Below are 14,871 nucleotides of genomic sequence, written 5' to 3'. Positions count from 1 at the left end.
TTGCAAGAATTGAGAAAACTGCCTTGTATGTTTCAGGCCATTAATGATTGATCCTCAAGGTCAAGCAAATAAATGGATCAAAAATTTCGAGAAAGAAAACCGCCTGAATGTTATTAAGATGAGTGACACAGATTATATGAGAACCCTGGAGAACTGCATTCAATTTGGAACTCCCCTTCTGCTGGAAAATGTTGGAGAAGAACTAGACCCATCACTTGAACCTCTTCTGCTTAAGCAAACTTTTAAACAAGGTACATAAATATAAATTTTGAACTGTGAAGTGAATTACATTACTGTTATTTTACAGTCTATAATGTTGTTATATACTTTTCTTCTTTCTTTCTGGTTTACCACTGCCTGCACATTTTTCCCGTGCATCTCTGAAACTTACTGAGTAGCTCTGAATTTGCTTTTGACCAATATGTTTTCCTTTCTTTACATGGTTTTCTAGTTTTCACATTTACATAAAAATGAAAAACGCTAGAGCTCAGAAATGTTTTTTTTTGGAACTTATTTATTTCAGAGAGATAATTGATAGAAAGGGTAGGCAGATTATAGTATTTGAGAATAATTCCATTATTCTCAGCAAATCTGGTAGAGGGTGTGCACACTAAGAGTACAGTAGAAATTGAACTGACTCAGTTTCATCTATGAAGAGTAAAATATAACTTCCATGAAGTCTCTGAAAACTTTGCAAGATATCATATTTGTTTTTTTTATTTCTTGTTTTTCAGAAAATTTGTCATAGACAAGAAATTTGCTTGTTTTTAATCACAAAAGTAATGTCTGTTTGCTGTAAGTAATTGACATGAAGGATTTCTCAATGTTTCTGATCTTAACTTTAGGAGGCATGGATTGTATCAGGCTTGGTGAGATGATTATTGAGTATTCCAGTGACTTCAAGTTTTTTATTACCACGAAACTGAGAAATCCACATTATATGCCTGAACTCGCTACGAAAGTTTCTTTACTCAATTTTATGATAACACCAGAGGGACTTGAAGATCAATTGCTAGGTATTGTTGTAGCAAAAGAAAGGTATGTGTCTCTAAATGCAAACAGTCATTTTAAGTATTTAGTAGCATAATTCCAAAGAAATGTAAGGTGAATTTATCGCCAGGCAAAAGGAATGTTGCATGTTGTAAGTGTTGCTCCATGTCCATTTTCTAAGTTGTCCTATAGAAAGTTTGCTAGGACTTCTGGAAAGCAAACAGATAATGTCACATTTACTGTGGGATATGTGTCAACAGGATAATTAAAACTTTTAGATTTAAATTAAAATCACTGCATTTTTTTTTTCTTGTCAATTCACTCTTGAAATATTCCTTGAATTATTTAAGTAATACTCACATGGTTTTCTAAGTTTAAGTCATTACGGTCAATTCGCAGTTTGACTGAGCTGCCAAACATAGATGAAGAATTAGTTTAAATTTTGTATGAATTATGTAGAGATCACCTCTGAAATTTATTATAGGTTATGTGTCAACCATCACTGAAATATGGAGTAGTAGTTCCTGGGTTGTTCAGAGCTGTCTGTGCAAGTGGGCCAAATTCTATTTCCGAAAAACGTGTTTCAAGGAGTAAATTTATTGCAAGTATCACTCACTGTTCTTTCAAACACCAGAATTATAATAAAAGAAAACTTGGTTGTGCTGACATTTGTGGAATGCTAAGATGCTAAAGCTCAGTCATTTCCAAATAACAAACTGAAATCATGCAAACAGTTCTGTGCTCATTTATAAATATGTGCTCAACAGTAGTAACCCATTTAAACTACAGAGAGCATTCAGTAATATTTAGGATAGGGAACAGGGCTTTTGTTTTGTCTTTATGGGCTGCCTTTATAGTCAGTGGATGATAAGCACTGACTGTTTTTGTTGTGTGTGTTTTTCTTTCTAAGACCAGAATTGGAAGAGGAAAGAAACGCTCTCATCCTCCAGTCTGCAGCCAATAAAAAAAGTCTAAAAGAAATTGAGAAGAAAATTCTAGAAACCCTACAGTCATCTGAAGGGAATATTCTGGAAGATGAGACAGCAATCACAGTCTTGGATTCTGCTAAAATAATGGCTAATGAAATCACAAAAAAACAGCAGGTAAAGAATGTTAATGTTATTTCCTTAAAAACATGTAGAGCTGAAATATAAAATTTACATCTAGCAGAAGAACCGTGAGGTAGATACAAAGCACGTGGGAGAGATTCTGTGCTTATAAAATGTGAAGAGCAGTAAAATTTGGACCATCCAAGAACCTCCAGCAATTGTTTATTCAGTCTACAAAAGAAAGTAGTAAATACTGAAGTTGAGGTAAAATGTCAGGGTGAAGGAAAGTACTAATTCTAAAAACAACAACAAAAAATCATATATAATAATTAGTGTTTTGTATTAATAATTAATAATATGCAAATCTAGATTCTTTTGTTATACTTAGTGCACAAAATATCATCTGATGTCCGTAAGTGCTAAATAATAAGCAAATGCATGTGCCTTTGAAATTACTGTAGACTTTGCAGAAGTCAGAATTTCTTTAAATGGATGTTGTCCTTTCTTCTTGTTAATGCCAATTAGAAGCAATCTCAGGATATGTCTAATGGGAACATTTTGAAAAACATTTTTGTATTCAAAGTTCTTTTGTGTAAAGCTGATTTATAGAAGAGTAAGTAGAGCTTAAATATACAAACAGTCTGATTGCCCATATTTTTTAATATTACAGAGATGAAAATTGGTGTATTAGATACTAAGTGATGCATCAAGGCTGATTTTTCTAGTTTGTCCTTTGTTTTGACTGTTGCATCCTGCCCTGTAGGTAAACAGATCAGGCAGCACTACATTGAAAGTCAAGCAGCTTACTGGTGTAGTTTGCTAATTTTACTGTGGTTGTACATTTTGAAACATAAAAGTTAAATTGAAATACTTTTACATATCAGTTTATAATAATATTATGAAGTAGTAGAATTTTTGTTCTAAAGAGAATATTAAAAGTTTTTCTTTGAAATGCACATCTTGAAATTAGTGTTGATGTTCAGATTGCAGAGAAAACAGAACTGAAAATAGCTCAGTCTCGAGAAGGCTATCGACCTATTGCAGAGCATTCCTCAGTGCTGTTCTTCAGCATTGCAGACTTGGCAAACATTGATCCCATGTACCAGTACTCCCTTAGCTGGTTTGTTAATCTCTTCATCAACTCCATTCATGATAGGTAAATACAGTATTTCTTGTGTAAAATGAAGTTTTCTTTCTCTTATGAACAACTCCCTCTGTTTTTAAACCATTTACCTCTTGGCCCTCCTTGAATGTGGGATTTTGAAAGTAAGTGTGATGTGTTAATAAAATAAAGGCTCTTTTTAGTTACTGTTTGAGCAAATAGTGAACTGTAGGCGTGCATTGGAGAGCTGAAGTATTTTTAAGAATGTTATTTTTAGGAAAGTTGTTCACTATGGATGCTGCAAGGGTGCTGCCACCTAACTGTAGCAAATGAAGTTGCCTGAAACTTTCAAGAGAGCTGTAAAACATCATGTCTGATTGAAGTTTGCGAAATCAGCACAAAAGTCCCTTGTGGATTGTGTGGGGACACTGCAATTCCTTCATGGCCTTAAATAGAATTAGATTTCTTCATTCATTTGCTTTAGTTATGAAATGTGAAGTCTCCATTTTTTCGTTGTTCTCTTTTTAGTAACAAATCAAAAATTTTGGAGAAGCGACTTCGGTACCTGACTGACCACTTCACATACAACTTGTACTGCAATGTGTGCCGCTCACTGTTTGAAAAGGACAAGCTGCTCTTTTCCTTTTTGCTATGCTGTAATCTTCTCATGTAAGCTCCTTTTTCTAACATCTTTTAATAGCAGAAACCAATTATTTTCTTACTGTGGAAAGTATTGATAAGAGAACATCCCTGTGCATATTGATAACAGCCTTAGGAGTAATGCCACGAATGTTTTGGATCCTCAATACTCATAAAATTTCCAAGTGAAAGATGTGAGTGGCTGTGGGGTGCATGTAGCCTTCTGTAGCCTTCACGTATGTTAGGAAAATAATGATCCTGTGCTTATTTAAAGCAGTGGCTTTATCACTGCTACATCTTTTAAGCATTTTGAAGAAAATGGATAATGCCACATAGCATCATTATTTCAAAAGTCGTTGCTATTATTTGAGGCCAAGCTTTTAAACTAAAGAAATTAATGTGTTATTACAGCAACTTCTAAGGTTTCAACTGTTTTCCATTTTCTCTTATCTTCCTTTTATACACTTTTACATACATCATGAGATTTCAGTTGTAATCTTCTCTCTTCTAATTCTAGTTGTCTTTCTGGGTAGTTTTGGAGGGTTTTAATTTTTGGTGTTTTAATTTTGTGTGAATAAATTGTGAAAGCAAAGATAAGTTCAAAATTGCATGATGGTAACTGTAGTGTGCATGCTTAAATCACAGTGTGTACATACCTGTATGTAATTTTTCCTGGCCCGATCTGTTGCTCTACTGTGTTCCCAGTACCCATTTATTTATAGATAGCTTTAAAAGTCAGGAATTATAGCACTTTTTTAAAAGCAAATAAGCAGATATATATCGTTTTCTTCTTAAAATCCTTACTGTAGTCTTAATCAGTTGTTCTTTCCCATTCAATTTCTTGATTGTGTGGATAGTAGCTGTTGCTGCAGGAAGGTATTGCTAAGTGGCAGTAAAGTGTGACTTGTGGAAAAAAGCTTTTTTATAATATAAAATTATATCCAATTAAAAAAAAAAAACCTTTTTGTTATATAAAATTATGTCCAATAGAAAAAAATTATATCCAATAATTGAATACTATTCGTTTCTTTTTTTTTTTTTTTTTTCTTTTTCCCCCTGGAATACAGGGCTAAAAATGAAATAGAACGTCAAGAGTTTATGTTTTTATTAACTGCTGGTGTGGGCCTCAAGAATAAGTACAAGAATCCAGATCCATCTTGGCTACCAGACAAGAGCTGGGATGAGTTATGTCGTGCAAGTGAAATCCCAGCTTTGAAAGGACTGAGGTATGGTAAAGTGACATTAATTATACTTAATTGATTTTGACCAAATTACATTTAATATGCTGAGAAGAAATATTTATGAGTGGAGTTTTTCCTGAAACAAGAAAAGCCAAAAATTCATGCAATCATTCCACGGTCTCCCAAAAGTGAAGTAATGCTAACTGCAGGAGGTAGCAGAGCTTACTGTCAAGTTAAAAGCTCTCAGGTTAAGTCTTGTGTGTTTGCAACAGCATGGTTGCAAAAGATCTTCATTCACCTGTAGGGTTGGTTTCTGTTGTAGATGAGGATTGTGAGTTACAGCTTGTATTGTCTATCATAATCCAACACTATGTAACTGCCTTTTGATAAGCATCAAAAACCAAACTCCAGGTATTTACAGTAACTGTAAATGCTTTCTCCTGTAGGAGTAATATCACTGAAAATATAGGTGAATGGCAAAAAATTTATGATAGCAAAGAGCCACAAAGCTTTCCATTACCTGAACCATTGAATAATGCGTTGAATGAATTACAGAAGATGATAATTCTTCGGTGCTTAAGGCCAGACAAGGTAAAATCAGAGGTTATTGTGAGTTTGTAGACCGTTGTAGATCTTGTAGCATAGTTTGCAATACTTGTTAAAATAACCAATCTGTTTTTCACTGTATTTTATCAAGAAAATAAATGCTATTCTTATTTTTTCAGTTGAGCAGTTCAAACATCAGAAGCATCATCTGAGATCTTCTGTGTGATGTGCTTTTGCATTTTTCAGAGTATACACATCATTCTAGTTTTCTTCAAATTCTCATTTGTGTTTTGTCTGTTCTTTGGTGCACCTGTACAATATGTTAGCAAGAAGAAATACAGAGTATCCAGTGCCACCTGCTTTTATACCAAGGGTTGCAAGGTGAAGAAAGATGAAATGTGTTCAACAGTTAAATAGGACTGTTAACACCTTCTGCCTTGTTTCACTTACAATTGTACATAATTTAGGAACAACCAGTGTTAGGAATTAAAGTACATATTGCACTTGCTTATTAGTAAACATTAATGTAATTGTTTGTAATTAATTCTAGGGGGAAACACGCTCATCTTCCTCATTAGGTAAAGCCTGAATTAAAGTCTGAATTGTAATTTGGTTTTATTCATATGAGGTGTTTTACTTTTTATGTGCCAAAAGCTTTTTTATTACCTCTGGGCGGAAAGAGAAAAGATGGCAGCAGTGTCAAAATGAGCTGAAACCTTTGCTTGTGAAACATTCATCAAAACAGCAAAGTAGAGATGTGTCTTTCCAGGCATTTTTCTCAGAAATTTAGCTGAGTGCAGTTAACTCTAATTTTTAGAGTGCAGTGCACGTTAAAAATGCTGTGAAATACTCCATTTGATTTAAGTTAACAGACTCTATTTAACCCTTTGCCAGATCGGTCCAGCTATAACAACATTCGTAACTGAGAAACTGGGGAAGAAATTTGTAGAGCCACCACCTTTTGATCTAACAAAAAGTTACTCAGATTCAAATTCCACAATCCCTCTCATATTTGTGCTATCTCCAGGAGCAGATCCCATGTCCAGTAAGTATACACAGAAGGTGAAAACAGAAGCTAAGTACAACTTTGCAGATTTGCTCTTCAATACATAGTGATTATTCTGTTCTTTGTGCAAGTAGATTTGAGTGCATTATGTCTTACTGATAGAATTCTATGCTTCCTAAAAATGAGAATGCTATTTTAAGCGATTAAGTATGCTCTACTTCAAAGTCATACCTTCATGTTTTATGTACATTTAAGTAAATATTTATTAACTTCTTTTTCCAAGACATACTTGTTTTTAATGAAGAAATACTAAAATCTTATGCTTTCTGTTCAAGGCCTTCTGAAATTTGCAAATGACAAAGAGATGGTTGGAAGTAAATTTCAGTCCATCTCATTAGGACAAGGACAAGGACCTATTGCTACAAAAATGATTCAAGAAGGAATGGAGGAAGGAGCCTGGGTTTGTTTACAAAACTGTCATTTAGCTGTTTCTTGGATGCCAATGCTGGAGAAAATATGTGAAGAGTTTAGCAGTGAAAAATGTCATCCATTCTTCAGGCTATGGCTTACAAGTTACCCTTCACCAAAGGTACACTTAATGACAAACATTCTTTATTTATGGAAAAGTTGGTGAAGTTTTAACCAAAACTTTCATATCGCTGAATGAACTGATAATGTGGATCTTCTCTAAAATCACTAGAGCCTGTTGAAGTGATAATTTAACCAAGAATTTAACTTAAAATTATTTCTAAACATTACAGTATCAATCTTGCTTTGTAATATTTTGATATTGTGATGTGTGATGCTTTGCATAGTAGTGACTGAAACTGCATTTTGCCAGCATGTATAATTAAGAATTTTTTTATGTTGTCTATAAGATTTTGTTTCACATAAATTCTAAAATTTAATTTTGCAGCATACATTTTAACAGGAAGGTGCAGAATACCACGAAAACACTTTAAAATAAAGGCTTAAAGTAATAGTTAAAGATAAGGTCTTAAATTTCTGTCTGAGTATTTTCTTAAGCTTTAATTTGATGTTTAGAATGTGACTTCTCACAATTGTTAATACAGCAAACACAACATAAAATATATTTTCATAACAGTAGAACATCTACTCCATCCTTTCTGAATGTAATCTAGCTATATTTTAATTTCTAGTTTCCAGTTACCATTCTACAAAATGGAGTAAAGATGACAAATGAACCTCCTACTGGCCTCCGACTAAACCTTCTTCAGTCATTTCTTTCTGATCCTATTTCTGATCCAGCATTCTTCTCTGGATGCCCTGAAAAGGAGCTGGTACTTTTCTCTTGATCTCTTGACTGTTTGTGTGTGTGTGTGTGTGTTGTGCTTTTTTATTTGTTTATGATTTGGTTGTATTTATTGAAAACAAAACAAAACAATTTCTCTCCAGTGAATATCATAATCTAAAGTGATTGTGAGTTTAGGTTTTGGAATGATACCATGATACCGTTCTAAACATGAGCACATCTGAAGCCAAAACTTCCTTTAAAAAGTGCAAAATTAGGATAAATATAAGGAGAAGCATTATCATTGTTGAGATGCTATGTTGATAAGTGAGGAACCACTGAGATACCCCTTACCTGTGAAAGAAGTGAAAAAACAGTGGGATTACTTAGGGATGAGTATTGTAATCATTGTAGCTATAAGTGTATTCATTTAAGGACTTACATTGAACAATACAGCTATTCTATGTTTGTCTAGTTAGGCTTAAAATTAAATATAATACTTGTATTCTGATGAAGTCAGCCTCCCTTCACATAGAAGAAAAAAATGCTATATAAAACAATATTTTAATATTTTCATTGGTGACATGGACTGAGCACACTCTCTGCAAGTGGTGCAGTTGATGTCACAGAGGGAAGGGATGCCATCCAGGGGGCCGTTGACTGGCTTGAAAGATGAACGCATGCGAACATCATGCAGCTCAGCAAGGCAAGGTGCTGCACTTGCACCTGAATTGCAGTCTGAATGATGAATAGATTGAGAACAGTCCTGCAAAGAAAGACTTTGGTGTTCTAGCTGTTGAAAAGCTCAACATGAACTATTGATGTGAACTTGCAGCCCAGAAAATCAACTGTATTCTGGGCTGCATCAAAAGAAGAAAGACCAGCAAGTCAAGCAAGGTGGTTCTCCTGCTCTATTCCACCCTTCACTAAGATGTCACCTAAGTACTGTGTCCAGCCCTGGTGCCCTCAGCAGAGAGATGTGGGCATGTCAGAGCAGGAGCTGAAGAGGGCCACAGAAATGACCAGAGGGCTGAAACAGTTCTGCTGAGAAGAAAGGCTGAAACAATTGGGGTCTTTTAGCCTAAAGAGGGCTGTGTGAAAACCTTCCAGTACATAGAGGAAAGATGAGAGATTCTTTACCAGGGTTTGTAGTGACAGGAAAAGGGTAATGGAGATGGAGAGTGGTAATCAGATGGTTTGTTCTTGGTATAAATTACTCAACAGCATGAGCACATAAGTCAGTTAACGATACTTTTCTGTTTTGTTTTTCTCAAAGGTATGGGAAAAACTACTCTTTGGAGTCTGTTTTTTTCATGCTCTTGTTCAGGAGAGAAGAAAATTTGGGCCCCTTGGTTGGAATATACCCTATGGGTTTAATGAATCAGACTTGCGAATTAGTATCAGACAACTGCAGGTAAAATCATCTATTGATGTCTTTATTTAATAATCTCTGATTCTTATGGACCATAGGAGTGAGACTGATGGTCATATCAATCTATACATATACACTTGTGTTGTATCAGATGTTCACAGAATTTCAATCAGACTTCCATGATTTATTTCCATGATTTACAAAGGCAAGGAATGTCAACCATATAAATATTTTCAGTATCTTCAGTTGCAAGTGAGATAAAATAAATATTTGTTCTTCACAAGACTCTGTGAACCAAAATCTTATGGATTATAAGAAGTATATATGAATGCAGTAACATTTGAATTGTCATATATGAGAGCTCATTGTCCTGTAAGTGACACCAAATCACTGACAGTCACCTATTATGGTGGCTTTTGTGGTTAGTAATAGGAATTTTGTTTTTATGTGTATACTGCTAATTAAACAGAGCCTCTATAAGTGGCAGTTTTGTGTGCTCTGCAGCTTTCAAGCCTTTACTCTGTAGGTCGTACTGTTGTTCTAAAGATATTTCAAGACTCTCTTCTGTTTCAGTTATTCATAAATGAATATCAGCATGTTCCATTTGAAGCAGTATCTTACCTGACTGGTGAGTGCAATTATGGAGGTCGAGTGACAGATGACTGGGACAGACGTTTACTGCTGACAATGCTGGATGACTTTTATAATCCTGAAATAATCGAAAATCCTCGTTACACTTTCTCTCCTAGTGGAAACTATTATGCTCCACCAAAAGGCACATATGAGGACTACATTGAATTTATTAAGGTAAAAATTAGCAAAAAAAAAAAAGCCAGAACTGACATAACAATGATTGGCAAGAATGCGACCCTTTCTTCTCTGCATTAAGAAAGCAGTTTTGCAGCATGTTTTAACTGTGTGCTTGGATTCTTGCCTGACATACTTGTATGATTCTTACCCTGATCATGTATGTATGTGTTTCTGATAGGGAGCAAGTAATCAATAAGTAGAAAAACCCAGCGAGTATATTTGGGAAATGCTTGGGAATGGCTTTCTTTATGTGAGATGATTGCTGTCACCAGTAATACTGTCTACAAATAGCCATCATTAAAGTTCTTAATCACCTTCAGTTGAAGTCAGTAGTAGTTTTTCACCCAGATTCTTAAATAAGCTTTGGGTTTGATTCTCAGTCTGTTGCTTTATCTCATGCAGATGTTTGCTGTATTTTACCCTAGAGTCTTCCCTTTAGTCAGCACCCAGAAATATTTGGTTTGCATGAAAATGTGGATATTTCAAAAGATCTTCAGCAAATCAAGGTCCTTTTTGAATCTCTGCTTTTAACACAAGGGGGAGACGTTCAGGGAACTTCTTCTGGAGGTGGTGACAGCACTCTTTATGAAATTGCAGATGACATTCTCAGCAAGGTATTGTAGTTATACCAATGACTCCAATTCATCTTTTTACAAAAAGAAATTCTTTAACCACTTAATTTTTTTCTTTTTCTATGTGGTTTAAGCTACTAAATACTGTAGTGATGAGAAATTCATCAGAAGGTTTAATGCTATCTGTTACTCCATAGTTTTTCACATCTACATGCTTTTAATGTAACTCCAATCTATAATGATATGTGGAATGACTTCTAAACATGTTGATATTTGCAGCTTCCAAATGATTTTGACATTGAAGGTTGCCTAGCTAAATATCCTGTGAGATATGAAGAAAGTATGAACACTGTGTTGGTGCAAGAAATGGAAAGATTTAACAAGTAAGAGCATAATTTTTTTTATTAAATATGATCCAAAGGATCCCACTAATGGAAAAGCTTTTCCTGCTACTCATATACCATAAACTGAGAAATATTTTTTTAGTTTTGTTCCCTTCTAAGTGACTGCTATGGTATCTGTATTCCAAGTACAATTCACCTCTGTGGAAATTTGGAATGTAGAGTAGATTTAGGGAGAAATGCATGATAGAATAAGAAGAGAAGGCAGTCGCGAGTCTCTTTCCTCTTGTTTGCATGTATTTATTCTTACCTTTACCTGCTCTTCCTTTTTCTTCCTTATTTTTCTTTCTCCTCTGTTTTTTTGTATTCTTCTGTTCATCTCTCCCACTAAATTTTCTCTCAAAATTGTAATAATAATCTGTGCCTTAATGCTCGAAGTTTTCTTTTGTTTCAGACCATGCCCATCTCTTCTTTTATAATTTAAAACCTTTTCCTTCATCTAGTAAACAGTGTATACACTGGAGTTCTTGCCACACGATAGTTTGTCAGATGTTAAAATTGTGTTAAACTGTTCCTATTTGTTTAAAAACAAACAAACAAACAAAGCCACAAACTAGCAGAACTCCATAACTTTAAATATGTGGCTAACTACAGGCACATAACAGTTACAGAAGTTCCGTAGATATTCCATTGTCTTCCATTGTCCACATTTTTTAATTTCTTCTTTTTCAGTGATTATGTGGTATCTTACAGGTCATGAAAATCTTAATGATAATTCTGTTTTATTTTTTATTCTAGTTTGCTCCAAACTATTCGTATTACACTAACTAACTTGAAGAAAGCCATCAAAGGTTTGGTTGTTATGGATGCTGAACTGGAGGCTCTGTGTGGCAGTCTGCTTATTGGAAAAGTTCCTGAGAATTGGGCTAAACAGTCCTACCCTAGTCTAAAACCATTAGGGAGCTATATTCTTGATTTCCTGCAGAGGCTGAAATTTTTACAGGTAATTGTGCAAGAAGCAGTATTACTGATTATTTAATGCTTCCAAATAATTTGCCTTTATTTTAAAGCAGAATTGACAAAGAAGTGATAGATATTGTTAGACTTTTAAAATACAGTTCTGTAGAAAATTATCCAAGAACATCTGATTTGTCTGTTTTTGTTTATTGAGTGCATCATTTTCCTCTTCGTAGGATTGGTATGAATTAGGGAAGCCCACAGTTTTTTGGCTGTCAGGATTCTATTTTACTCAAGCATTTTTAACTGGAGCCATGCAAAACTATGCTAGGAAATACAGAATCCCCATTGACCTTCTGGGATATGAATTTCAGGTACAGATAAATTATAATTATATATTTTATTATTCTGGGACCCAATAATTGCATAGGAATCAGTAAGTGAATCCTTACTGGGAGGTTCATTTTGCAACTGGAAGACAAACATTTAATTATTTGGTAAGGTAAATAGTATCTGTAAAAGAGAGAGAGAGAAACTAGTTCTACCTGGACCTCCACTTGAGACAAAAACAGCCTACAAGGTAAACATTTGTGTGTGTGATTTAAAGCCTTTGTAGCCTGCAGTAAAGGTAACCAACAAACCACAGAAAGCTGCTGTCTTTATGGTTTTCTGTAAAAGTCGTGCCTAAAGGAAGGTTTTACTACATTGTTCTCTTTATAGATTGATTTTTTGAAAATTGGCAGTTAGTGTAATACCTACAAAAGCAAATAGCTGTGGAAGCTTCCTAATATGTAGCACTTATTTTTTTATAGGTTATTCCTCAGGATACTGCTGATACTGCACCAGAAGATGGTGTTTATATCCATGGATTATTTTTAGATGGAGCTCGCTGGGACAGAACCAAGTCAGTAACAAAATACATTAAGTACAGTTTTAGTAAGCTTTCTTAGCTGCACAGATAAAATTTAATTGTTACTTTACATACTGTTTTAATCCTACACTTGAAAATATTTTCATTCTTTTGGGCTCAAGATAAGAAAATAAAAGTGACTCTTTTAATTACTGTTCTGCTGGAAATGTTGTGATGTGCTGATCTGCAGTCAAATCCAAGTATTTCATACAGTTGTCTGGCAGCCTCAGCTGCAGATGTATTTCAAGCATGGGCTCTATTTGTTTCTTTTTGGTTGTTTGTTTTGGATTGTTTGGTGTCTATCCTGGGTCATCTTTGATCCTTTCCTATTCTCTTCTTCCCTACATGAGTGCTCCACCTGCTGAATAAGTGTCACTCTTGATGACTTATTTGATTGCAGCAGTTTTACAGAAAGCTGGACTTCCCTCAGAACAATTGTACTCCTGTGACTATGAGTGGTTACTCATAAGCTGGAAACACAATTTAAAGTTCACTGTTGGATGGAAGGTGGTTTATTTGTGGAAAATGAAAAGCACACAGAAAAGCAACACTCAGACACAAATAACTATTTTGTTGTTTTCTGTCACCAGAGGAATATTAGCTGAGCAGTATCCCAAATTACTCTTTGACATGATGCCAATCATCTGGATAAAGCCAAGTAAGTACTGAAGACCAATGCTCCCATCCTCACCAAAGTACCCAGATGTACACAGAATTCATGTGCACCTGACCTTTGGCTCTAATATAAAAAAATGTTTGCTGTGTTGACTCATTCAGTCTCATCTCACTTTAGCAGTTGGCCTGTCTGTCTCTTCACAGGTGTTTGTAGTTATGTAATTGACCAATTGCCTAGTTACATTAACTATTCTAAATATGTGTAGTTGCTGCCCAGTCTGGCTCTCATCAGAGATACAACTTTGGTAGGAAAACTAAATGGTCTTTGAATTTTTGCCTCTTCTCAAGTTGAGGAGACGCTTAAGCAAGACTTTGTATTGCAGCTGTTTCAACTTAGCTGTAAGTAGGTAATAGGCAGTTATACAAAGCTTCCACCTTTTCTGCCTGTACATTCCATTGGATGAATCTGTTCTCAGATGTGTGTGATTTTAAACAAAGATTTTTTTGCAAGCTGCATGTAAACAGTCTAGGTATAGAAGAATCATTGAATCTCCAGTGATTTGTATTGCAGTTATGTTCTGTGGCTGCAGGACCAGAATTCTCATTGAAATATTAATTTCAAGATATTGTGTCTCAGCTGTAAACCCAAGATGAAAGCAGAATGCTTTATTTGTGCAGATCTTCTGATCTGTATGTGATTTTGAATTATTACAACATTGGTAGAATCAGAGAAAAACATCAATTCTTGAAATCAAATTGTCATTCAATTAGTTTTTGTTTGTTCTTAAAAATGAAGCAATCACAAAAGAAAACAACAAAAAAAGCTAAATATTATGGGGCACACAAAACAATTTTGCAATCTTTACTTAGCATTAAGGATATTGCTATAAGTACTTGACAATTAGATGTAGATTATGTCCCCATCAGTATATCTGCTGTACACAATATATTGCTGTTTTTTTTTCTTTGAAGCTGCAAAATCGGATGTGAAGGAATGTAAGGCGTATGTTTGCCCACTCTACAAGACAAGCGAGCGTAAAGGAGTCTTATCTACCACTGGGCATTCTACTAACTTTGTCATTGCTTTGACACTTAATACGGATCAGCCAGTCCAGCACTGGATCAAGAGAGGTGTTGCGTTGCTCTGCCAGCTGGATGACTGACCCCGGGTGGTTCAGATACAAATGTCACAGGACACTTTTCTTTTTATTTCCTCACAGAAGAAGTGCAGCATGCTTTATACGGCAACTTCTGTAGTTGTGGGGTTTGTTTGCTTTTTTTTTTTTTTTTTTTTGTAATCTTAAAAGGCGGTGTGTTTCTGATCCCCAGTATTTTGCCTTAAATAAGTGTATGTTATTATTAGCACCTTTACAATCTACAAAAGATGCAGGTAGGATTTTAGCCTTTGATAACATTCTTAATGTAACAACAATTTTATGCATTGCTCTAATATTACAAAATATATCTTAAAAAACCAAAAATCGTCTGCACTTTCTTTGAGATACTTCAAAAGTTCATGAGTTGGAATA

At 34.8% G+C, this 14,871-nt stretch overlaps 1 protein-coding gene across 3 annotated transcripts in view; it reads left to right on the top strand.

Moving 5' to 3' along the window:
- Positions 1-14,823, top strand: part of DNAH12 (dynein axonemal heavy chain 12) — a 62,889-nt gene extending 48,066 nt beyond the window's left edge. For all 3 annotated transcript variants that reach the window (XM_085235876.1, XM_085235877.1, XM_085235878.1), the window contains exons 56-74: positions 37-251; positions 846-1,038; positions 1,901-2,093; positions 3,023-3,195; positions 3,670-3,810; positions 4,848-5,006; positions 5,408-5,552; positions 6,402-6,552; positions 6,849-7,102; positions 7,674-7,814; positions 9,042-9,179; positions 9,711-9,944; positions 10,373-10,561; positions 10,799-10,902; positions 11,659-11,863; positions 12,054-12,191; positions 12,630-12,721; positions 13,318-13,385; positions 14,315-14,823. In XM_085235876.1, the coding sequence (XP_085092002.1) occupies positions 37-251; positions 846-1,038; positions 1,901-2,093; positions 3,023-3,195; positions 3,670-3,810; positions 4,848-5,006; positions 5,408-5,552; positions 6,402-6,552; positions 6,849-7,102; positions 7,674-7,814; positions 9,042-9,179; positions 9,711-9,944; positions 10,373-10,561; positions 10,799-10,902; positions 11,659-11,863; positions 12,054-12,191; positions 12,630-12,721; positions 13,318-13,385; positions 14,315-14,505 (3,124 nt within the window). In that variant the 3' untranslated portion in view covers positions 14,506-14,823. The remainder of the gene's footprint in view (positions 1-36; positions 252-845; positions 1,039-1,900; positions 2,094-3,022; positions 3,196-3,669; positions 3,811-4,847; positions 5,007-5,407; positions 5,553-6,401; positions 6,553-6,848; positions 7,103-7,673; positions 7,815-9,041; positions 9,180-9,710; positions 9,945-10,372; positions 10,562-10,798; positions 10,903-11,658; positions 11,864-12,053; positions 12,192-12,629; positions 12,722-13,317; positions 13,386-14,314) is intronic.
- The last annotated feature ends 48 nt before the right edge of the window (positions 14,824-14,871 follow it).

Source organism: Meleagris gallopavo, chromosome 14 (assembly GCF_905368555.1).
Source record: "Meleagris gallopavo chromosome 14, MGAL_WU_HG_1.1, whole genome shotgun sequence".
Taxonomy (NCBI): Eukaryota; Metazoa; Chordata; class Aves; order Galliformes; family Phasianidae; genus Meleagris; species Meleagris gallopavo.
This window is presented reverse-complemented; position numbering and strand designations above follow the sequence as displayed.